A 23431-nucleotide genomic window follows, 5' to 3' on the forward strand; every position below is an offset into this window, starting at 1 on the left:
GTACTTTTTTTAAAAAGTTTTAGATACTTTTAAAAAATATTTAGGCTGACTAGGTTCCCCATCCTTGATTTACTCAAATTTTTAGATTTAGTTTTTTCACCCTCCTGTGTCTATGTACATGAGTGTGTTTTTTTTGAGGGAAGATTTTACAGATTTGGTTTTTGATTTTTTATTCCTTTGTTTTATTGTTTTACAGTTTTTATTTTATTTACTTTTAATAACATTATTTTCCTACAATCAGTAAAAATGTATGTGAATTTGCAGGTTTTTTGAATAAAAGGCGAGTCGTTTCACACTTCTTTTTATCTAGAACAAACATTTATAAATTCATACTTTGAAAAGTTTGATGATGAAATGAGACGAACCGGGGTCTTCTAGCTCACCTTCGATTTTTTTCCTGGGGCAAAATTAATTAATATTTCCTTTCTGAAATATAATCAAGTGTTTAAATTAAAAAATCTCTTATTGGCTTGACCCAGTTGGAAACTTCTTGCCTCCACTACCTCACCCCATTTATTTTATATTCGTGGGATTAATATTAAAGTTGAAATACTTGAATCGCTTATTAAATTAGATACAAGAAACTGCGCCGCTTACTTCAAACTTTCATCTCGTAAACACAATCTTTTTAATCTTTTTATTTACAAAACCTTGCAATATCGTCAAGAGGCGCAAAAACAATCGAGCCGTTTTACAATAATCTCATTACTAATTGGAAAAGGAATGTTGTCGCATCATTTAAACGATTAAATACGTGTGTCAAGTTGGGATTAAGTTTACAAAATTCCCCCGTATGTCGACGAGAATTGGGCGTAATGAGAAGGAACAGAGGCGTAATGGAAATAACAATTACATGGAGTGTTGTATCGATTTGGGTTTGTGTATATCACCAGATAAGGCTGTAGTTTAGTTTCCCTTCAATTATCAGATAATAATCGTTCATTTCGTGATAATTTCAGTGACATGTGAGCTATTATTTACATAAACTGGACGTTTTAATTTAGATGCAAAGAGCGAGCGACTGTTTCATCACAAATGGAATTTTAGAAAAAAACAAATTAGAAAAAAAAACAAAAAAAATAACAACTCAACTAATTTGCGTGTTGTTTTTTCTTTCATTTAATGAAATATCAATGAATGAGTAAATCGTCTAAAGTTTTATATAATACCTCGACCTACTTTGGGGGCTAAAAATGTAATAAAGACAAACGACTGAAGCTCTTTTTGTCGGTAAATGATGATGAAGCTTTATTTATTCATGTTTACGGTGTCTGGCAACAAAATGATATTTTTTACCTCTTTGAGAAGTACAGTTGTGTCATATGCAGGAATTAATAAACTGTTTAAAGTAGCTTATCAAGCCGAAATACTTATTTAATAAAAAATTATAATTAAAACATTGGTGGTGTTTATAGGCTATCGTATTGACAGTCTTGTATAGTTGGTTGCCCGTAGATTAGATAGGTTGGGAGTAAAAAAAACTGTGCTATTTTAACACCATTTCTTGTATTCGCAATTTATGTTTTTGCTGTTGTTATTTGCTTATTATTTAATTCGATTGCTTCCGTGCGGGAATTCAGAAAGAAATTCAAATCTTTAAAGGGACCAATAAACATGGCGCCTCGCGTCCGCTCATCCAATCAAAAGCTCGGATTCTTCAGAAGTAAACAACATGTCGGTGGTGGTGTCAGACGATGAAAATTCTGAAGATTCTTTTTCAGATTTATCCCAATTTTCGATACCACGGGAGTACCACTCTCGTGATGACTCAAAAAGTAATTGTTTTAAGTTGTATGAACGACACAAATCCACCAACGTAGCGAAGAATCTAATTAATAGACAAGTGAGACTCAAACGTAACCTCAAACATCATGTTTTCATTGCGAAAATTGCAGATTTACGGGAGGTTTACAAAGAATCCTAGAGCTAAGACTGAAAGAATATTTAATACTGTTCACCATAATTGTAGATTTGGCCTAAGTTCCCTTCTTAAAGACTATGAAACGATGTAAGTCAATTTTAAAAGGCAGGTATCCTAAAAAAAAACTGATTTTCTGGTTTTTATTACAGGAATCACGTTTTTATGGGGTTCACGTTGTGTGGACAGTATTTTCTAAGTTTTACGGAGCGGCCGCTTGAGTCTGTCAATCAAGTCGCACCCTCTTTATTCTTTAATGGTTGTTATGAGTACGAATTGTATTTGTGGAGGTTCATACCCGGGGAAAAACTGAAATATGTGTCGAAACATACGATTTTTAAACACTTGAGGGGGATGGGTGTGTTAGATAAAATAATGTTTATGCAGTTTCCAATGGATCCACACAAGGTTCTGTGCTATGGCCTGGCGTGAGTACTGGAACCTAAGTCCTTATTCTACAAAACGTGATGTAATCTGTGGTGTTTTTTTCATTTGAAATATCTTTAGTACAATTTTTACTAATTATACCGTGCATCTAAGTAAAAACGTGGTCAAGAAGGCTGACAATCTCTTGTCAGAACGGTATATCGTTTGTAGATTGTTTCGTTTAATGAGGTGACTAGATCTTAAACTACAAAGGGGTAGCTGAACACTATATGATGTTCCTTTTCATTTGTTGAAGAAAAAAATTGTTAAAACCAATATTTCACGGAAGACTAATTGATAAATTTAATAGGTAACTGATGGTAAAAAAGTTACTGTTTAATGTATTCGTTCACAATGTTTTCAGAACATTCTTGATTTAACCGAAATTATTGGTGTTTTAGCGTATTTTTTATAACTCATTTTATTAAGTTTTGATTGAATGTATGCTGCTTGTGATGATGTAATACTGTTTTTTAAGAACCAAGATCATATAAACTTTTTTCCATGTTTTCCAGTTTATTTACTGATTTTTCGTTTCTGTTTAGTACAGTTTTGAATTTTTAATTCTCAAAAGTTAAAACTAACTTTTTTTCTCGCCTAATTTGGTGATTTTACCGCTTATTATTTACGAAATCTTACGAAAAAATTGCATTTTTGGCTGAAAAATTGAGTCTCTACGGTAAAAAAGATACTTAAACTGTTGAAATAAAGGCACTTTCGACTTAATTTTGCGTATTTTTGGCTTATATTTTGCGTAATAATAGCGTTTCTGGCTTAAGAACATGCTAATTGCTTCAGAAAGATGACATTGGGCTTAATTTGGCAAAAGCGCAAATGTTTAATTGAAAAACGTTCGTGAAAAGCAATTTGTGAAAATTTGTAGTCGATGGCTTTTCGCTTACAATCAATACAAATTAAAAAAACATGCTAAATTGTTTGGGTTTTAAACAAAAACGACGATAAGGCGTCAATTTCGTTAAAATCTTTTTCCCAACGTTTCCTTGCTTAAAAATAACTAGATCACTTTATAATGGCTTAGATTTCACTGAAATAAGTTCATTTCTTTCGTTGAAATAAGTTCTAATGATTTTCCGTCTTAAAAAAAACTCTTATTGTGCTCTATTTTGTTTGTAAACGAAAGAGGGATAATGACCAGAGTACTTTAGTTGCTTTATTTTGATGAAAACGACGTTTCAGTGATTTGAACCATTTTTAGGAATTAGTCAGTTTTCAAGAGATTTCAACAAACAAAACTGAGAATCCTTTAGTCAATGATTTCTTCCTAATAAACGAGCCAAATGGCTTCATTTTAGACGAAAATAAATCAGTTGCGTTGAAATTCCTGGATTTTCAACGATTGTTTGCTTAAAAAAGAGCTAAATCATAAGCTAAGTTAAGTTTCAACGATTTTTTTTGTTAAAAAAAAGAAACGAAATTGCTTGGACTCCAGAAGGAATAGAATAATTCATAAATTTTTATAAAAATATACGCGGAGGGGAAGACTTGAGTCGTTTTGTTTTATTTGAAAACCACGTTTCGGATAAAAATAATGCGATTTGAACCATTCTCAGGCTAGTTTATAAGCAAGGAAGGAGTCACTAATGATCAAGATATTTCAACAAACGAAACAGAATTCTTTAGAACAGTCTGAATTTAGTCGAAAACTTACTATTGTTTTGGTTAAAAACGAGCCAAATCGCTGGAAATCAAGTGATATTTTAGACGAAATCGAAAATTCCTTTCTTAAAATAGAACCAAATCGTTTTAGAATGGCCAAAAACGATGATCTTCATATTATTTTCATATTTCCATTATTTCCAACACTTTGTTCGTAACGAAATTGCTTTGTAAAAAAAATATTTTTATTTTCGTGTAATGAGTTTATTTTGGCCAATAGGCGTGATAAAATTGTGTGAAAAACGCTGTATGGTCCCTTAGTTTTAGAAAATATTGTTCTAATTTTACTGCAAAAAATAAATTTTGCTCCAAAATTAATTTGTTTTTTAGGGGCACGAGCCCGGCCATGGTTTACATAACCATAATCACCCTCCCATTTCCAAAGAGTTGCAAACATTGCCATCGAAATTTACCTCGAAACGGTATAAAACGTTTATCTTTGCAATAAATTTGTCTAAAATTGCCATTTCCAGAATCTGTGAGTCAAGGTTGGTGCGTGAAGCACGGCTTCGTCCTCCACTACATGTTCTCAATGTCCCAACCCTGCCCCAGCTTCGACCCCCACATTTCCCTGGCCTACCCGGACCACCTCGTGATCAACACCGGCCACCACATCCACATTCTAAACGTCACGACCCTCGATCCACCTCAATCGAGCGTAAACCTCTCAAATTTCGTAAAAGACGACGACTCAAAACTAATCCCCCAATCGGTATCTAACTTCAACGACACTTTTAGCGAGGTCTCCGAGTCCCCGAGCGAGCATTTCGGTACGAATAGCGTCGTGGATGCCATTCTCGAGGACTTTAATACCGAATACGACCTGGAAGGTAACGAGTGTAACAAACCCTTTCACGAGCTAAACATCAGTTGCGAGCCGTTGAACGTGACGGGGAAAAGTTACCACAACACCTTAGTCCAAAACATCGTCGACCCGCGCTTCAAGCGCCTGCAGAACACGAGCAAAGACTACCTGTTTTCAGTGCCGCAGAGCTCGGGCGTGCAAAAGTCGGCCGAGAAAAACAAAATCGACAAAAAGATCGCAGAGAAAGCGTACGAGTTCATCGAGGAGAACGAAAAGTGCGAAAAGCTGAGCTCGTTCCGCAAAAAGCGGCTCGCGGAGAAAAAGTACGAGTTTTCGGAGGATAACAGCGAGAATATCGTGCCGTTCAATTCGCTGAGACGCGAGAGGAGGTACCTCCATCGCAGTCGCTGCATTCGCTCGCCCGACTTTAACACCTTGTTTTTAAGCCCGCATTCGCCCATGCAGTCGCCCAATTCGCGGAACGGGCAGTTTTCGCCCGGCGGCGCACGCAATTTGTACTGTCCGTCGATTCGCAATTCGCCGCATCATTCCAAGTCGCCGATCAGTCCGCGCGAATCCGCGCGAAAGCTGTACGTGTATTCGCCGAGCTTAGATAGCGATTGCTCGGATTCGGATTCGCGGCTCATTCTGAGAATGCCGGGGGTTTTTTCGGCGCAAGTCGACCGGTTTTCACAACAGAGCGGGTTGTTGATTGTAGATCCGAAGACCGAGGCGCCGAGGTGGATCAAGAAGGTCGTGAGGAGGTACTCGAACGGCGATTTCGAGAACAGTTCGCTGCTCTCGGGACAAAGTAGAGGTTTGTATTAAAAAAAAAGCACACAAGTTGGTGAATTTTTGGGTTATATACGATTTTTTTTCTACATTGCAAAGGTTCTCTCAGAATATAAAAAAATAATCATGGTATTTTGATTAAATCATATAATTATTAGGCTCCTCGAATTGCTAAAATTTATATTTTTGGTTGAAAAAAAAAAGTTTACTACTTTTAACCACCATTTTATTGCAAATCTGGATCATTTTCCAGATTTCATGGAACTCATGGGCTCATTTTTTCAGTTTTTGCTGAATAAACGCTTAGAAAAGGTAAATTTTTGGTCATTTTCGACCAAATTTGGTAATTTTTGTGTTCAAGTTTAGTAAAAACAGGAAAAAATAATGATCTTTCCTATATAAACGTGTTTAAATCCCCAGAACTTGCACAAATAATGTCATTTTTGATACAATTCTGTGATTTACTGGCTTACTTTTTAAGAAATTTTCGAAATAATTAAATTTTTGTTGAATAAATTCTTGGTCATTTTTGACCAAACTTTTTTGGTTGTATCATGTAATCATTTGGTTGTAAAAAAGATCTAGAACATAGTAATGGAACAAACAAAAAAAAATGTTTGCTTCTTTAAGAAAAACCTTATGATCCTGTTTCTGTTTCCTATTCTTATCTTTCTGGTGAGTATGTTTTTTAAATAAAGTAAATAAAATAAAAGAGGTCAAAAAATTGTAAAAATAGCTGAGAATTTTAGACTGAAGGCTTTGTCTTTCTGTTCTTGTGTTTTTTATTGACTGTTTTTTATTTGACAGTAAATGCTGCATTTTCGTCTTCGTCTCAAACATTAAATACTGAATTACATTTTTGTTTAGTAACTGTTACAGTTTTCACTTTGGTTTTTTGCTTATATCTCGAAAACCGTTACTCCTATCAATTTTTATCTTTCCTTCAAAATTAAAGCTGATAAATTTTTTTACAAAATAGTTTTTTGCATTTTTTTTGTAGGACCAACCATAAGCGAGTTATAGAGTTGGATATAAATAATCTTTAACAAAAATTTGATATAAAATAAAATGTTTGAAAAACCGAAATTAAACTAAATTAATATTAAAATAATTATTAATATTATTAGTATTAAAAACCGACTATAACTTTTGTATAGTAAATGTTTTTATACCAGTTTTAAAATGAGTTTTTAATTTTGTTTGTTTTGGTTTTAAATTTGATCTGTTGGAGGCTTTTTTTAAATGACTCGTAACTCATAACAAAAATGTGAATTTTTAGTTTAATTTTTTTGTAAATTGAATAACAAATTTAAATTTAACTCTAAAATTTAAATTAAAGGTGATTTAGTTAGCCCTTTGTGTTTTTTTTAGCTTTCTGTATTCTGAATTCTTCCGGTTACGTTTTGAATTAAAAAAAAAAACGAAAGAATTATAACCAAGTTGAATCATGTATGTACGTAAGTAACGGATTTGCTGAAACTGAAAAACAATAAAATTCATTAAATCAAGTAAAATTAACGTAGAATTTTCTTGGGATATTTAATTTAAATAGAAATTTAAAGATAAAATTTATATTTTGTAACCGAAAGTAAAAAAAAATTAAAGCCTCCATAATGGTGTTGTGTATAAATACTTTCAAACAATCAAATAAAATGGCACATGATATTAAAGCGTAACTAGTTGATAGTTTTATTATGTGATGTAAACAATAACTAATCACAATTAAATTAAAAAATATATAAAATGGAAGCAATGGAGAAACACCGATGTTAATAAGTTAATAACAAAAAAAAACATACAATCATTTGAATTTATTATTAGAGTAGGTGGTTTTGTTTCTTGGTGATTGATAAACTAGTGCAAACTGAGGGCAAAATGTGTTCTAATTAAATATTACCGTTCGCAATTTCATTATTTAACTCTTTAGCTAGATTAATTATTATAAGCAACGTTTTTATAATAGTTAAAAAAATTTAAAGCCTTCTCGAAATATCATAAATTCAAATGATCACATGGTGTAGAACTCTATTAAATCGAAAAATCCAAAATGAGGTTTTTTTATATTTAGATCTTAGTGTATTGAAGATATGCATTTAAAAATGAAACATTTTATTGTGCAAGAAGTTTTTATCAAACATCTTAAAAAAAAATTAAAAAAAAACGTTACCAAATCTTTAACAATACATCTCATTTTTTTGTCAACTCTTCGTATTCTCCTTATGGAGATTTTAATGTAAAATTCGTATTTAAATCGATTTGAATCCTTGTGAAAACGTAGTAAGTATCTCCGAACTCAAACGATTTTTTTTATATGAAAGATAAATGAGAAAGTGGAAAATAAAAAGGAAAGCCTCTTTCATCTATTATTATTTGTTTAATTTGTGTTTATTTCCAATCCTCTGCGTTGAAACTTCTTCTTCATCATGTCTTTGTAACTTGGATTTGAGGATTTTTGTTCATTTCTTTTTTTTTGAGTATTTCTCCGTTTTTACCCACAGTTTTGTAAAAATAAAATGGTAATGAGACAAAGTAAATAACTTTACTAACTAAAAAACGAACTTTTAGATGATTACAATATTCCAATTGAGATACCTCTCCTCGTCCACACCCTGACTGACCAACACTTGGACGTCGTGCCCGATTTCAAGGTGGATCAAGTGACTGAAATGCAGCTCATAGTCACTCAGCGAACGTTTGACTGTGAGCAATTTGTCCAAAGACGCGCTCAAAAGCTATGCAGCGACTCCCTCCTCGAATTCCTGCATTGTCAGGATTACGACATTAAACTGAATTATGTAAGTGGTCGAGTCGTGCGTTGGTCCGTTTTACTGATTTTTGGCAGATTTGTCCGTTGGATGGACACATCGTATGCCAAGCTGTGATCAAAATGGGTACTCTGAAGACGGTGGAACCGTACTACGGCAAGCCGGAGAACTACACCACGCATTGCTGGTTCATTTGGAACATAGCGACTGATAGTTTCGAAGTTATTGAACCGCCTGATGATATTAAACTACAACCTACTGAAAAATACCAAGAGTTGCCTCATGTTGACTTTCCAAGCACTCACTGTAACGGGGTTCTCGTTATGGACTACTGCTATTCGAAGACGAAAACGAGTCTCAGGGATTATAATAATTACTACGAAATTTGTCTGCGGTCCGATTCGATTTCTCTTAGGTCGTCGGATGACAGTTTTAGTTTTAGCGATTGATTTGGAGTATTCTGTTTGAGTGGATGTAAAAATTCTTTTAAGTTTTTCTGACGTGTGAACGTATTGGACTTTAACAGTAATAAGTTAAACTGTGATTTTAATGTTGTGAAGTTAAATAAAACTATTTATAAATTTATTGCGTTTTACTTCCCCTTTTGATGGCATAGAACCCAAGGCGATATCTCACAAAAAAATTTCAATTTTCAAACGCCGATTACGGCCAAACTAAAAGAGCTAGGAAAAAACGGAATACGTTTCATTTGATTTTGAGACACTTTAAAAATTGACCACTTTGCTGGGGGGGTAATTTTTTTATTTTCTCAATTACGGCTAAACTATTCGAAAAAGTGGAACTATTTTAATGCCTACCTATGCAAAATGATCCGGGGAATCGATTGGAATCAAGAAAAGCGCCAATTTCCCAATAGTTTTTTAGTTATGAAGTTTTGAATATATGATCTAACTTTTGCTTTTATTTGCATTTTCTCGAAAACTATAAGCCGGACAACAATAATCTTTTTTGCAAATGATAGATCATTAAATGGGCTTTCCAAAGATAGCACACATCATAGGGTTATCTCTGATAGTTCCGGAGTTATCGACAAAATTCGCGACAAAAATTGAAAAAATCAAACATCAAAAATTCGAACATCTGGACTTTTTTTGACTTTTAACAACTGTCGAGGAATATAAGGGCATATACAAGTTTGAAATCCTACGATAGAACGAGTTTTTAAAAAAATTAAGTTTTAGGAAAAGTTTTAGCAAAAAAATTCAAAATTTTAAATCTCGTGAAAAGTTGGTATAACACAGAAAATGAGCCGCTGAATTCAGTGAAACAAACCGCATTGCTCTACGACTTTTAGTTTTTGAGTTACGAATTTTTTTGTTGAAAAATTATTAGGCAAAAAAATTTAAAAAATTTTAATTCTTGTGAAAAATTGATATAATATGTAAAATGAGCCGTAGAATTCAATGGAACAAACCGCACTGCTCTGCGACTTATAGTTTTTTTTTATGAATTTTTTTAGTGAAAAACTTTGATCGCCTCTGTACCCGGAACCGTTGCTCGGAGCGGCTCCTGGTTTGGTCGAAAAAATAGATAAAATTAAGCGCTATCAGCTGGATTTTTGCCCGTTGCTTTAAGTCTTACAGTTTCCGAGAAAAACGCAAAAAAAAGGTTTCCATTTCCGCTTTGTTTCAATTTTCAACCGCCAATTACGGCCAAAAAATTTTTCCGAAAAACGGAAAAATCAAAATTGTCGAAGAGAATAAAGCAATCCCTAAGTCACTATTTTTGCGGAGTCAAACGTTTTCATTTCTTGTTTTATGTCATTTTTAAAATGCTATTTCAGATAAAATGTTATGTTCACCTCGGAACTAAAGTTGCGTTTTTACACTGGTTATAAAATCGAGAGTAAAATACAAATAATCACTATACAGTAACAATATCTTTATATGTCACACGTTTTTTTAAATAAAATATTTTCTTTACTTCCAAGGAAAATAATGAGAGTTAGTCGAAAATTTTTCAAAAAATGTGAATTCAAAAATTGAAAATGACTGATTTCTTACCTCTGCCTTAAATAAACCAATCATCCAAAAATACCGATATTTTTTCAACGAAACGGAAAATCTAAACTTATTAATGGACAAACTCAAACAGCTCGATCAAGATTTTTACAATTTTTGTGCCATTTTTTATAAAAAAAATAATTTTGGTTCAATAAATTTATTACTGCATTTTTATAGTTACTCGTTACGGTTAAATGTATACAATAATGGTTAGTTAGCACTATTTAAACTCAGAAAAGCACTTAACTATTAGTGAAGTGTCTCAAATCACAATAATGAAAGTAATGTTGGTTGTGCTACTAGCTTTGTCCATTTTTTACAAAAATCTGATCGTTGAAGCTTTTACGGCTATGGCTTTACCTCATCCAAAGCGAAGTAAGTTTACTGAAGCATTATGAAAATTTCGCAGTGTTTCCGCTACAAGTAACGACAGGCGAAGGTATTGCTGTTCATGATTTTAAACGAACCTTTTGGACACACCTAGTTAGTAGTGTAATATTCTAATACTAAATGTACGAACGTTTATTTCGCGGACATCGTTGCTAGCAGCGGAGACACTGATTAAAAAATTAATAACGCTATATGTTTAGAGCCTGGAGGGTGCTATGACGAAGATTATGGGCATTTGAAAATTGGTTCTTTTATCATAGACTGTGCGGAGGTGACATGTTCTTCAGACGGAACGATAGACATAAATGGGTTCGATTTTTGTTTATCAATAGTATAAGTCGGTATATTCTTATTTTAGTTGTTCTTCTAAGGTAGATGAGACAAGCTGTGAGGACGATATTAAAATGGATCCCAAAAAACCTTATCCACAATGTTGTCCCGTCATATGTAGGTCACCCATTGCCCGTTATAAGAAGGCTAGTAGGACTACTACCAAACGACCACCGCAAAAAACGTCTAAACCTGCTGTTGGTCCTTGAATCAGTGGACGGAAATGTACCATTTAAAGAAATGCGTTTTCAAAATACATAATAAGCAACATTATTCCTAACTCTTGTCGCACTTAAATAAATAAAGTTTTTTCTTCGTTTTTTTTATAGGTTGATGGGGGTTAAATTTTTAACCCTTTCGATCATGTACCTCCTGCTGATCTTAAATTTAGTTGAAATCACCAACATGAACTGAAGAGAACAATTTTTTTCCGCTCGGACTGATTTTAACGTTAATTTTATTAATAAGAAAAGAAGCAAATTTAGAAGTTATGAAACTGTTATGTCTGAGAATTTGCAAGGAAAGACTCTATTTTTGAAATTTTGGAATTCGCCCGCTCCTAGCATGTTGTCTGGGCGCAGTTTTTTACAAGAATTTGAAATGCCAAAATAATGTGCATATTATTGGCCTACGAGTATTATACGGTGTGGTCAAGCTTAGCTTCCGTCATGTGTAGCTCAATTATTAAATTTGGATTTCTGATGTTTTGTAAATGTTGGGACGCTTTTCAGGAAAATACTTTTGACTATACAGTGTCCCAAAAAAGTCTTACGTCATAATTATATTTCTTAAATCTCAAAAAAATAATTCGGTCTAGGGATTCCTGTTAAATAAAATTAAAACCTAGAAAAATATGTTTTACACGTGTAGATTTAAAAATTAATAAAAAATACAAATAGAGTTTTAATTTAGAGACATAAATTGAGTTTGATTGGTTTGAATTACTACAAGATGTTCACAATTTACTTCCAAACTTTAGAGCTTTTAATCATTAAAATCATTTGTCGTTGACAGAACGAGTTTTTATCAAATAACTCCGACAAAAAATATTTATTTGGAACCTTCTTCGATTTTTATTCTTTAAATTTGTCGTTAAAATATGTAGTTCACTAAACGAGTTTTGAGCAAATAATTGCTCTAAATGTATAGGATTTACGTTAGGGTTGTGGTAGCAAAAAATATTCACCATATTTTATAAAAAATATATAATTTTGGTTCAATAAATTTATTATTTCATTTTTATGGTTACTCGTTACGGCTAAATGAATACAATCATTGTTAGCACTATAAATGCACTTAACTTTTGTTGAAATGTCTCAAATCACAATAATGAAAGTAATGTTGATAGTGCTACTGACTTTGTCCATTTTTTACCAAAATTTGATCGTTGACGCTTTTGTAGCTAGAGGTCCACCCAATCCAAAGCGAAGTAAGTTTACTGAAGCATTATTAAAATTTGCAAAAATGATTAGGATCATAAACGGACCATTTTTATACACCTAGTTAACAATGGCACATTAGTAGTGTACCTAATATTCTAATGCTAATATACGGACGTTTATAGACACTGAATAAAAAATTAACGGCGCTATTTGTTTAGAGCCAGGGGGATGCTATGAAGATAATTTTGGGCATTTGAAAGGTAATTCTCAAACAAAGATAAGATGTGTGTTGGTGGGTTGTAGTTCAAGTGGATGGATTAATGTACAAGGGTTCGACTTTTGTTTATCAATAGTTTTAGTCGGTATACACTTTTTTTTTAGTTGTCCTTTGATGGCAATTGACGTGGGCTGCTTCGAGGATATTAAAGAGGATCCTAAAAAACCTTTTCCAGAATGTTGTGCCAAACAATGTGATTCACCCGCTGCTCGTTTTATTAAGGCTAGTAAGACTACTACCCCACGACCACCTCAAAAAACGTCTAAACCTCCTAATGACTCTTGAAACAGTGGAGCTTTTTTCGGACGAAAACGTACACAATAAGCAACATTATTGAAATGGGGCAATATTATTAACACTTATCTCACTAATTACAAATAAAGTTTTTTCTCCGTTTTAAGGGTGAAATTTTTAACCCCTCCGATCATGTACCTACTTAAATTTAGTTAGCGAAAACCGATGATTTTCAAACATTACCTCTTGAAATCATCAATTTAAACTGAACAGAACAAATTCCTTCCGTTTGGACTGATTTTAACGCTAATTAAGAAGAAAAAAAAATCTGTTAGAGAGATGTGGGCGCAGTTTTTTTTAATAGAATTTGAAATGCTTTTTTGGGTTTATTATCAGGATTTTGGACTCGTAGTTATCTACGTTTAGCTTACGGCAAATACAATTTGTTTTCAAGAGACTGAAGCATTTTTCTGAATTTGGGACTGTTTTAGCATAAATTTTGACTTCAAAAACGCCATATCACGCTGTATAAAAGCCTATTATGCAATAAAAGTATTTAAAAAAATTGAAAGCCGTTAATCGTTGCTATAGCAGTAACCAATAAAATTGCAAAATTTTCGATTTTAAGGTGAATTAAATTTTTGCAGCTCTTTAGAAAAGTTTCAGAATAGGTCTCATTATTCCAAACACGTACCAGATTTTTATAAATTCAGTTTTTCTAAATCAATTACTTTTTATTTCGTTATTCATTGCATTGAAGCATTTTTTTTGTGATTAATAACTTATGAAAACCAATTTTTTGTGATAACTTCAGGATGATAATATTTTGAAAAACAGTAAAACACCAATAAAATAGATATTTTTTATTACTTGTTCACGATTTCATGAATTGTACAATTGTACACACTTATCACTTTAAAGCAAAAACAACAGTCAGTGTTAAACATTCTAAAAATTTTTAAAACGATGAATATTTTTACAACAGTGTTGATTTTAAGTTTGTGCATCTTGCAACTTAGTTTTGCTCGCACCAACTTAAAATGGACACTTATGAAACCGCACCCTTGGCGAAGTAAGTTGTTTTGCTTAAAAATTCCTAAACATTTTTTTCCATCAGAGGTTGGAAGGTGCTACCACGAAGATTACGGCCACCTTTCCGTTGGAAAAACCGAAATTGAAGGAAAATGTATGGCTTTGAGGTGCCACCCGGACGGCAGTGTCACACTTTTCGAGTAATTTTCAACATTTTCCTTCACAGTGGACTATTTTTTTGTCATAGGTGTGGCCCACGTATTTTTAAGGGCATGAGACGGTGTGTGAGGGAGAAACCACTAGAACCCTGGAAACCGTTCCGACAGTGTTGTCCAGTGCATTGTCCAGAGATGGGCAACCACTACATGTAATTATTAGGCTAAAAGGGGTATTGTACGTTTTTTATGTAAATAAAGGTGAAAGGTGGGCGTTTGTTTGTGTTCCAAAAATAAAAAGTAAAAAAATTATGGCAGTTTCAGTATTAATTTTTCTCATGTCAAATCACGTACTTAAAAAACTTTATTAAAACTTATGGCTCACAATCAAATATCTGGTGATAACTTATATAAAGTTTTAAATCTCTCTCAAAAATTATACACACAAGCCGAGCCATGAAGCTGTTTTTGCCAATCTTGTTCTTGAGTTTGTACACATTCAAACTTAGTTTTGGCGCTGGTAATGTAAAATTCACTCTTCATAAACCGCATCCTTGGCGAAGTAAGTTTGTATTTTTGTCAAAATCCCCCAATAATTTTTACTGAATCAGAGGTCGGAGGGTGCTATTACGAGGAATATGGTCATCTAAGGGTTGGGATAACTGACCCTAAGGGGCAATGTATGGCTCTGAAGTGTCATCCTGATGGAAGTGTGACAGTATTTGAGTAAGAAATGGCGCAATTTTTTCTTTTTTTAAACTTTAATTCAGATGTGGTCCACGTATCTTCAAAGGGCTTTGGCGATGTAAGGAAAAACCGTTCGAGCCCTTGAAACCTTGGCGTGAGTGTTGTCCAATACACTGTGCCGACAAAGACAACCACTACATGTGATTGTAATTCTCTTCGTATTCAAATAAATCATTAAAAAAATGTCTGTTTTATTTTAATACGACATTTACCATTTTCAACGAATCAAAATATTTTCTTTTAATTTTTTGGAATCCTTTAACTAAACTAACTAAAAAACTAAAATAGTAAACATGTGATTTCACAGCCCAAAATTGTTGTTTTGATTTTATCTAAATACCTACCTTCCTTTATGGTGCTAACAAACAAAAGCTCCAATAAATAGATATATCTACTGTACTAATTATTCTTACTTTTTATTCTTTTACTCTCAAAGAGCTGGGTTTTTATTAAAATATCCTGAGTCTAAATAAATACGTACTTCAGTGTGATCTGAGAATTCTAATGAAAAAAAAAACAGCAAAAAAAGTTACTAAGTTTTCAATATCTATCTCCTTTAAAACGTAACAGTCTATGCAAAAGCAAGACAAATTAATTATTCAAAAAAAATTCCAATCGAAAAATTTGAGGTCAGCATGAAAGTATAACTTTTACCGTTGTTATTATTTCTTATAATAAATTTTCAAAAAATGAAATTTAAATTTTTTAGATGTTTTTTTTATTTTGAAATTTTTTTATTTTACCACCAACCCTTAAGAAGTGAATAATAGTTATTTTTTCATCAAACTCTTCTTTCGTTCGTTTATTTCTTGGAAGAACGTATAATTTTTTTTCTGTGTCTAACCCGAGGTCTAACCATACTAAGAATTTTCGTTCACTTTATTTTTATAAGCAAATCACTAAAAAAATTTCGGAAAATATTGCATTTTTTTAATGAAAGTAAAGGCCTAGGTCAGACTATTGTAAAATCTTGTTAGCTAAAGTCGTAAACATTTTATAGACAGGTATATCACGTAAGATTTTACAGCCAAAAAAGTTGATTTTTATAATTAACATCATCGCTATAAACATTTCATAGTTAGCACGTTTTATACAGTAGTCCCAAAAAATTATATAGACCCAGGTCAACTCAAAGTTAACTCTATTACGAGGATGAAATCAGTGACGGTACTGTTCCTGGCAGCTGTGTGCATTTTCCAGCTTCTCAACATTGAAGCTGCATTGATACAATATGGACCAAATTCAAACCGAAGTAAGTTCTTTAAAACTTTATAAAACCACTAAGTAAATAACTATTCAGGACCTGGGGGATGCTATGATGAAAGGGTCGGGCATTTAAAAGCTGGAGCTGAAGCACCAGTGCCTGGGGCATGTGAAAAAATGACTTGTGATGTTTCAGGATCTGGATGGATGCAACATATCAGGTTTAATTTTCTATTCGCATTTTTGTAATTAATTTTCTGTTTTAGTTGTGGTGTTGCACTCGTAAACAAGCCAAACTGTGTCGACATCCCGGAGGACCTCAACAAGCCTTACCCACAGTGCTGTGCAGTCAAATGTATCACACGATAATAATAAAATAAATCAACTTGTTCCACACAATTTTATACAAAGATAAATTAATAAAAAATTCGCGCAAATTTTGTTTGTTTTATTTTAAATCTTTATTAAAGGAGTTACTATTTTTTTCTTAAATTATGTAATTTTATGTTATAAATGAATTCAAATAAAACCACCTTTTTGAGAAAATGCATTTTCTTCCTTTTTGCCCTTATTCTTCATTACCCAAAAAGTGAGAGTCTAAATCAGCGTTTCTCTTTTAAATTTTGATCAAAAAAAAATTAATCAAATTTCATCAAAATTTTGAGCTAGTTTGGGACCATATCTTAAATTTTGGCACGTGTGAAGCTCAGCCAAAGTAATAAACCATTATTATGGCACTTTTATAGCAACATTTAACGCTTGAATGAACACAGTGGCTCTCGAAGCCCATTTAAGCTCAGAAAAACGCTTCAATCTCTAGTTGAACAATTCACGATGATGAAAATACTGGTGATACTAGTTTTGTGTGTTTTTTATCTAAACCTTAACGTTGAAGCTGCGCTTAAAAGATATACATCGCATCCAATGCGGAGTAAGTAAGCTTCATAAAAATTTATCACAGTGTTTTAATTACACTATTTAGAGCCGGGGGGGTGCTACCATGAGAAATTTGGGCATTTAACCGCTACTGCCACTGTCCCATTGACCGAAAAATGTGGAGAATTAAAATGCTATGAATTAGGATGGATACAAGAGAAAAGGTTTTTTTCTTTTTTTTTTTAGATAACGAGCTAATTTTTTTTTCAGTTGTAGTGTCGCTATTTCGAAGGGACCAGAGTGTGTTGATATCCCGGAGGATCTTAAGAAACCTTATCCAAAGTGTTGTCCAGTCAAGTGTGACAAACACTAGAGACTCTAGTTTTGCTGTCTCACTCCAATAAAAAGTTTACTCAAAGTGTTATTTTATTTTTTAACCATTTGAAGTCAAAGCCAGTAAACCTATTTAAAAAACAAATAAAGTTAAAGTTTCTATTACGTCAATAATTATTTTTTATTTTGTTTTTATTTTGTTTTATTACTTCTATTATTATTATTTTTTACATTATTTTAATAGTATCGACTTTTATAACACTTTTGTTTTAATATTATTTTCTGGTATTAATATTATATTATGTTTTCTTTGCATTTATTTTTAATTTTGGTTTATGTTTGAAAAATGTATGTTTATATTTTGTTTTGTGAGAGGTTGTAAGTAGAGTAGCGTTAGCTAGACGCCTCCTCACATTTTTTTTTCTTGAATAAAGGCTGTTATTATTATTATTGCGTTCTGTGCATTAAAAGTAAAATGCATCGGAATATATTGTACAGGCGCTCAAAAACTTAATGGTAGGTCTTTGAGAAGCATGTGTAAATTACAAATTACTGAAAATTACTATAAAATTACAGCAGAATAATTTTTAAAATTTAAGGTTTCAATAATTAAAATTGTATTTTCGTTAGAAAGATAAAACGTCAAATTATTCTTTACCCACTTTTTTGATTAATTAAGGCGGTTAATAGTTCTAAAAAACGAAAAAAATTATTGAAATAGCTTGTGTTTTGAAATTCTTTGAAATAGACAGAGGTAATTAAAGAACATTCCTTTGGACCATCTCTTAAATTTCGACACGTGTGAAGGTGACTTGTAAGTCCTTATAAGTCCAACCAAAAGTATGACAATAAAAATTGATTATGGCACTTTAGAGTTTAATTCTACGCTTAAATGAACACAATCGTTCTCAAAACCTATTTAGGTTCAGAAAAACGCTTGAGTCTCGTTAAAAATTTGAAATCATGATGCTGAAAATACTAGTGCTGCTAGTTTTGTCCATTTTCTACCTAAATGGTAATGTTGAAGCCGATAAACCCAGGATTGAAACTGATGTGATACAACATGATCTTCATCCAAAGCGAAGTAAGTTTTCCTGAGCATTATAAAAATTTATTGCAATAATAATATTTAGAGACGGCACAATGCTACCATGAAAAATTTGGACATTTAAACAGAGGCTACACCAAATTGCCTGGAAAATGTATTCAATTATCTTGCCATATACAGGGATACATAGAGGAGACAAGGTTTTTTCTTTTTTTTTTTTTTTCAAATAATTTGAGCTAATTATTTGTTAGGTGTAAGAACGTGATTTCGAAGGAGCCGAACTGTGTTAACAGGCCGAAGGATCCTAAGAAATCTTTTCCAGATTGTTGTCCAGTCAAATGTGCTAAACGCTCGGCTAAACACTAGTCTGTAGCCTCGCTGGGTGACTCAATAAAAATCTATTCAAAATATTATTGATTTCTTTCGGTCCCTTTACACGTTCTGTTTTATTATCTGCGAGGCTGAAATTACCGCAGATTATTTTATTTTTCGGTAGAAAGTTAACTTGTCAAGTTATTCTTTACCAATTTTTTGATTAAATAAGGCGGTTAATAGTTCTAAAAAACGAGATGAAGAAAATTTTGATGATTGAATAAAGTCAATATTGCTCTTATTCTTCATTAACCAAAAAAGTAGAAGTATAAGCAGCGTTTCCAAGTCATTCTATAACAGCTTCAATCTTTGCCCCTTATAAAAAAAATAATTGAAATAGGTTTTGAAAATCTTAAATCCAACTCTCAAAAACGCGCGTTTTTTAAAGTGTCCATGGCAACATCAGTAACCCAAGAAACGTGAAAAAAATGGCAACGTTTTGATGTTTTTTTTTATTATAATGACAATCAATTCCATGACAACGAAAGGTATACTTATCTCACATTACATTATTTTCAATTTGTAATACAAATATCAGTAAAAAACGTAAAGTATTCGTGGATAACTGTTGGTACCTCTAAGAGAAAATGTTGCATTACACATGTAAAGAAAAGTTGGCATTATCTGCTCTTGATTACTTTCACCCACAGATATTGAACAACTTTTCTTTACTTGTATAATAAACTATTATTTTTGTAATAATTGTTCTTTTACTTCCGATATTGAGGATCTCGTGTAAAAAGATTTTTGTTATGTGATCTTTTAACTCATTCACGACCTTGCCATAAACCGTCGTCTTACCTATTTGGAAATTATATTCGATAAATAATAATCAGGTACTTGGACTGGGAGTGAAGGTTGAATTATGGAAAAATCGTGCACGTTTCCAGGTTGTACAGGAATATTTTAATATCAGTAAAACAGATTAAGAAATACTTTCTTAATTGGCGATTAAACACGTGGTGCATTCTTACTATGAGTTATGAATTATGATTCATGATGGCACAGACTATAAAAATTAAAATCGAGGAACAATTTTGTAGTTTATTAGTGCAATCACGATGAAAGCGTTTTTGGTGGTGATGTTTACATTATTTGCTTTACATGATGTTCACTGCCGTGCTACAGTTAGCCTGACGACTGATAGAGAAAAAGCAAGTAAGTGACAGTCATTATCAGTCGTATAAAAATGATAATTGCATTAACTTTATTAGCGACTAATAGGTGTTTTGACCCAAAGTTTGGTGACGTGGCTGAAGGTTCTGTAGAAACGCCCGGATTATGTATGCATTTGCGGTGTAGAGAAGACGGGTTCCTTTTCCTTTATGGGTTTTACATTTTTCTTTAAGTCAAACTTCGAATTAATTTTGCATGTTCTAGTTGTAATACTGCCTACAGGGAAGTGAAGAATTGTAAACCAAAGCCGATAACTCTCAAAGACAGCTTCCCATGGTGTTGTCCTGTATACTGTCTAAACGAATGATTTTGCAGTTGATATTTGGTGTTGTGAAGATGAAAAATTCGGGTCAAGTTATTTTCCACAAGAATTAATAAAACCGCTGATTATGTAAACGAGTTTCATTTTACGCTCAAATCAAAAATCGTTAAACTTGTGTACTTCAAATGAGGCAAAAATTTTCCATTGGATCGTTAAAATAAAAGCGTTAGTGTATTTTTACAGGCAAATTCTACGCCCAAATTAACACGATAACGCCCAGAAGTGATAAAAGCCGAAACCAGTTTTCACGTCCGCAAATATGAAGACCAAGATGCTTCGAACTGTAGTACTGACTTTGGTCATTTTCCAACTTGGGTGTAACGCTGACACTGCATCATTTCAACACCCAAAACATAGTAAGCTTTTGTACAACGCAAACAATTTAAAAAGCCTATTATAGACCCTGGTGGTTGTTACCATAAGTCAATTGGCGCTATAACGGCCGGAAGCAAAATTCCAGTTCCAGGAAAATGTGAACAAGCTCATTGTCCTGAGGACAAATCTGGAGCGCTCCAAATTATAAGGTTTCAATATTTTCCAAATTTGGAAGACTTTATTTTTATTTTTAGCTGTTCTCCTGCTGATAAGACCTTAAGGTGCGCTGATAAGGAAAAGGTTTTCCCGGCTTGTTGTCCCAGAAAATGCACGTCTAAGGACAGACTGGTTGGACTGCCATCCATATTCTAGCACTCGGGATTTTATTTTCCTGTAGTTCTGATGAGAAAATAAAATTTGGCAAATTAATTGTGATGAGCTTATAAAACCCCAAACCCACACAACACAATATGAAAAAAATCCCATGATTAATTTAAAGTTTTTAACTATAAAAATTATAAAAATAATGTCTAGTTTAATTGCCACTTTATTTTTTGTCACGAATCTTTGTAATGGTCTTTTGTGTAGCAAAATTTCTATTTAAAGTTTTTTCAAGACACGATGCGTCTAGTGGTGGTTGTTCTCTTCACTTTTTTAATTAGTTACACCACGGAAATTGACGTTGAGGAAATTCCGGCACATCCAAGGCGACGTAAGTTTTCTTAAGGCGTGTTAGAGTCATTAAAAAAACTACAGATCCTGGTCATTGCTACAACGAACTGTTTGGTCATTTGAAAGCTGGAGTCACAATAAGGGTTCCAGGGCATTGCAAGGAAGCACGCTGTTTTCCAGATGGAAGTGGAAGAGCATATCTGATAAGGTTTACTTTTTTATTAGGAAAATGTGGGAATTATTTTTGATTTTTAGTTGTACTAGTGAACCCAATGATTTGGGACGGCATTGTGCTAACATTTATAGACCTTTTCCAGATTGTTGTCCAGTCAAATGTAACAAAACTTTAAACTGGTGGAGGTAGACTAGCAATAAATGAGTATGGAAAAACCAGTGCAAATTACTTTTAGAACAAAAGCAACCAATATATACATAGTGTTCCGTATAAGTGCAAAAACCAGGAAAAAACTGTTTCGTGTCACGTTTCAATTCCGGGAATAAAAAATACTAGCAATAATTTTTTAGAAATTTTATAGGCATTTAAGCTTATCACACTTATAAACACCTAAGTATATAAGAGGCATTTGCCCCCAAAACCATTCCACTTTGTTTTTCACGTCTGAAGTAACACCAAAATGAATTTACGGGTACTTTTGGTAGTGCTAGTGATTATTTGCGCCTTGCAACTCGTTGATGTTTCTGCAGCGAGAAGTTAGTACATTTAATTAATTATTTTTATGTGAGTCTTTTTATAGAGGCTGCCACTCAATGCAAACACAAGAAGTATGGTGTGTTTAAAATTGGCGAACGTAAGCCATACCCTAACAAGACATGTGCAGAGATAATTTGCAAGTCTACCGGAAAATTATCTAGTCTACAGTACGAAAATTTGAAGTCTTAAATTGTCGTAATTTATTTTATTTCAGGTGCAGTCGCCACCTGAAGGGTAAAAATGGCTGTAAAATAGTTGCGGGAGATAGGAAAAAACCTTTTCCGAATTGTTGCCCCCAGATTTCCTGCCCAGTCAAAGATACAAATAAGGGTTAACGTAGCGGAGATTTAAATAAATCGGAGATCCAGCTTTTTTCGGAAATAAATACATTGTTAGTACTTACAATTCTATTCGGTAATAAAAACAGCATAATACGGATTTTGTTGGATTTGTGATGTTTTTTATCAAAATTAATCATTGTTGAATGAAACTGCGTAATAATTCTTAGTAATGTCACAACCGACAAATACAAAATTGCTCTAAAAATCATAAACAAGCAAAACTAATAAAACAAAAAAGCATATATAAAATCGTGATCGCTCCTGATTTGTAGCAAGGAAATAAAATATTTTATTTCTCTGCAATTTTTAAGCAGAATAAAATAATAACACGTATTTCAAGTCACGTCGCAATTTTTTCTCGTTTATTACTAATTGTTCGGGTGTTTATCACTGCAACTAATAATTACTAATAAATGAAACAATGATAAAATACCCACTATTCTTTCCTCCCAAACCAAGCATGACCATGAAGTGCTTTTTAATAATATTAAATTTGTGTATTTTACAAATTCATTGCGGCGTAGGGCCAGGATTGAGATCTACTCCGCCCTTAAAAGATCAAAGTACGTTGCAAATTTCTTAGTTTGTTAATTAAATTCATAAATATTCTAGAAACTGGATGTTTTGACGAAACATTGGGGCATCTAGAGTCCCGTAAAAAGCTACCGGTTCCAGGCAAATGTGCAATGGCTCACTGCCAACCCGATGGGTCTATATTTGTTGATGGAAGGTTAAATTCCTAAAGATTTACATTTAATTTCAATTATTTTTATTCGGTTTTAGGTGTGCTTTGCGCCTAATGAGGGCTCCAAACTGTTCCAAAGACCTCCCGGTTGATCTAACAAAACCGTACCCCCATTGTTGTCCCGTCAAATGTATAATAAAGGAAAATCCGTGACGATTGCTTCTTGCCTGAGGTGACGACAATGGGTACTTCCCCCAAGGACTGTTCGAAGAAAATAACACACAAATGTTTTACTTAACTGTCTTAGATTTGTATGCTCAGTGTACCAATAAACAATTTTATTACTCAATAACTTTATTTTTTCACCCTCTTTATATCCTTCAATTTTTTTAATTTTTGTAGGAGATTAAGCGAAAACACAT

The 23431-nt window shown here is 32.9% G+C and overlaps 1 protein-coding gene, 2 long non-coding RNA genes and 5 other non-coding genes across 9 annotated transcripts; all 8 read left to right on the forward strand.

Moving 5' to 3' along the window:
• Nucleotides 1-1648: 1648 nt before the first annotated feature.
• LOC100141521 (uncharacterized protein) lies at nt 1649-8966 on the forward strand. Its single transcript, XM_008199787.3, has 7 exons — nt 1649-1843; nt 1896-2008; nt 2071-2346; nt 4352-4443; nt 4495-5643; nt 8184-8413; nt 8461-8966. The coding sequence occupies exons 1-7, from the start codon at nt 1673-1675 to the stop codon at nt 8830-8832; spliced, it is 2403 nt and encodes an 800-aa protein (XP_008198009.2). The 5' UTR covers nt 1649-1672; the 3' UTR covers nt 8833-8966.
• Nucleotides 8967-10639: 1673 nt separating this feature from the next.
• Nucleotides 10640-11446, forward strand: LOC135265404 (uncharacterized). Its single transcript, XR_010333053.1, has 3 exons — nt 10640-10782; nt 10998-11106; nt 11156-11446. It is a non-coding gene; the product is annotated as an uncharacterized LOC135265404 (long non-coding RNA).
• Nucleotides 11447-12420: 974 nt separating this feature from the next.
• Nucleotides 12421-13186, forward strand: LOC103314259 (uncharacterized). The gene is made up of 3 exons (XR_010333069.1): nt 12421-12556; nt 12728-12839; nt 12891-13186. It is a non-coding gene; the product is annotated as an uncharacterized LOC103314259 (transcript).
• Nucleotides 13187-13908: 722 nt separating this feature from the next.
• LOC103314260 (hypothetical protein) lies at nt 13909-15133 on the forward strand. The gene is made up of 5 exons (XR_010333047.1): nt 13909-14092; nt 14138-14252; nt 14300-14769; nt 14819-14933; nt 14978-15133. It is a non-coding gene; the product is annotated as a hypothetical protein (transcript).
• A 913-nt stretch (nt 15134-16046) lies between these two features.
• Nucleotides 16047-16594, forward strand: LOC103314261 (uncharacterized). The gene is made up of 3 exons (XR_010333150.1): nt 16047-16206; nt 16255-16378; nt 16424-16594. It is a non-coding gene; the product is annotated as an uncharacterized LOC103314261 (transcript).
• Nucleotides 16595-16933: 339 nt separating this feature from the next.
• Nucleotides 16934-17451, forward strand: LOC103314262 (uncharacterized). Its single transcript, XR_010333149.1, has 3 exons — nt 16934-17088; nt 17140-17257; nt 17304-17451. It is a non-coding gene; the product is annotated as an uncharacterized LOC103314262 (transcript).
• Nucleotides 17452-18293: 842 nt separating this feature from the next.
• On the forward strand, nt 18294-18824 carry LOC103314265 (uncharacterized). Its single transcript, XR_010333148.1, has 3 exons — nt 18294-18450; nt 18500-18614; nt 18666-18824. It is a non-coding gene; the product is annotated as an uncharacterized LOC103314265 (transcript).
• A 961-nt stretch (nt 18825-19785) lies between these two features.
• Nucleotides 19786-23204, forward strand: LOC103314264 (uncharacterized). 2 transcript variants are annotated; one of them, XR_010333127.1, is made up of 11 exons: nt 19786-19944; nt 20001-20115; nt 20167-20414; nt 20468-20640; nt 20685-20808; nt 20854-21311; nt 21356-21479; nt 21527-21982; nt 22027-22150; nt 22198-22887; nt 23108-23203. It is a non-coding gene; the product is annotated as an uncharacterized LOC103314264 (long non-coding RNA). The 2 variants fall into 2 exon arrangements; XR_010333126.1 differs by having other exon boundaries at nt 20167-20640; nt 23108-23204.
• The last annotated feature ends 227 nt before the right edge of the window (nt 23205-23431 follow it).

Source organism: Tribolium castaneum, chromosome 2 (genome assembly GCF_031307605.1).
Source record: "Tribolium castaneum strain GA2 chromosome 2, icTriCast1.1, whole genome shotgun sequence".
Lineage (NCBI taxonomy): Eukaryota > Metazoa > Arthropoda > Insecta > Coleoptera > Tenebrionidae > Tribolium > Tribolium castaneum.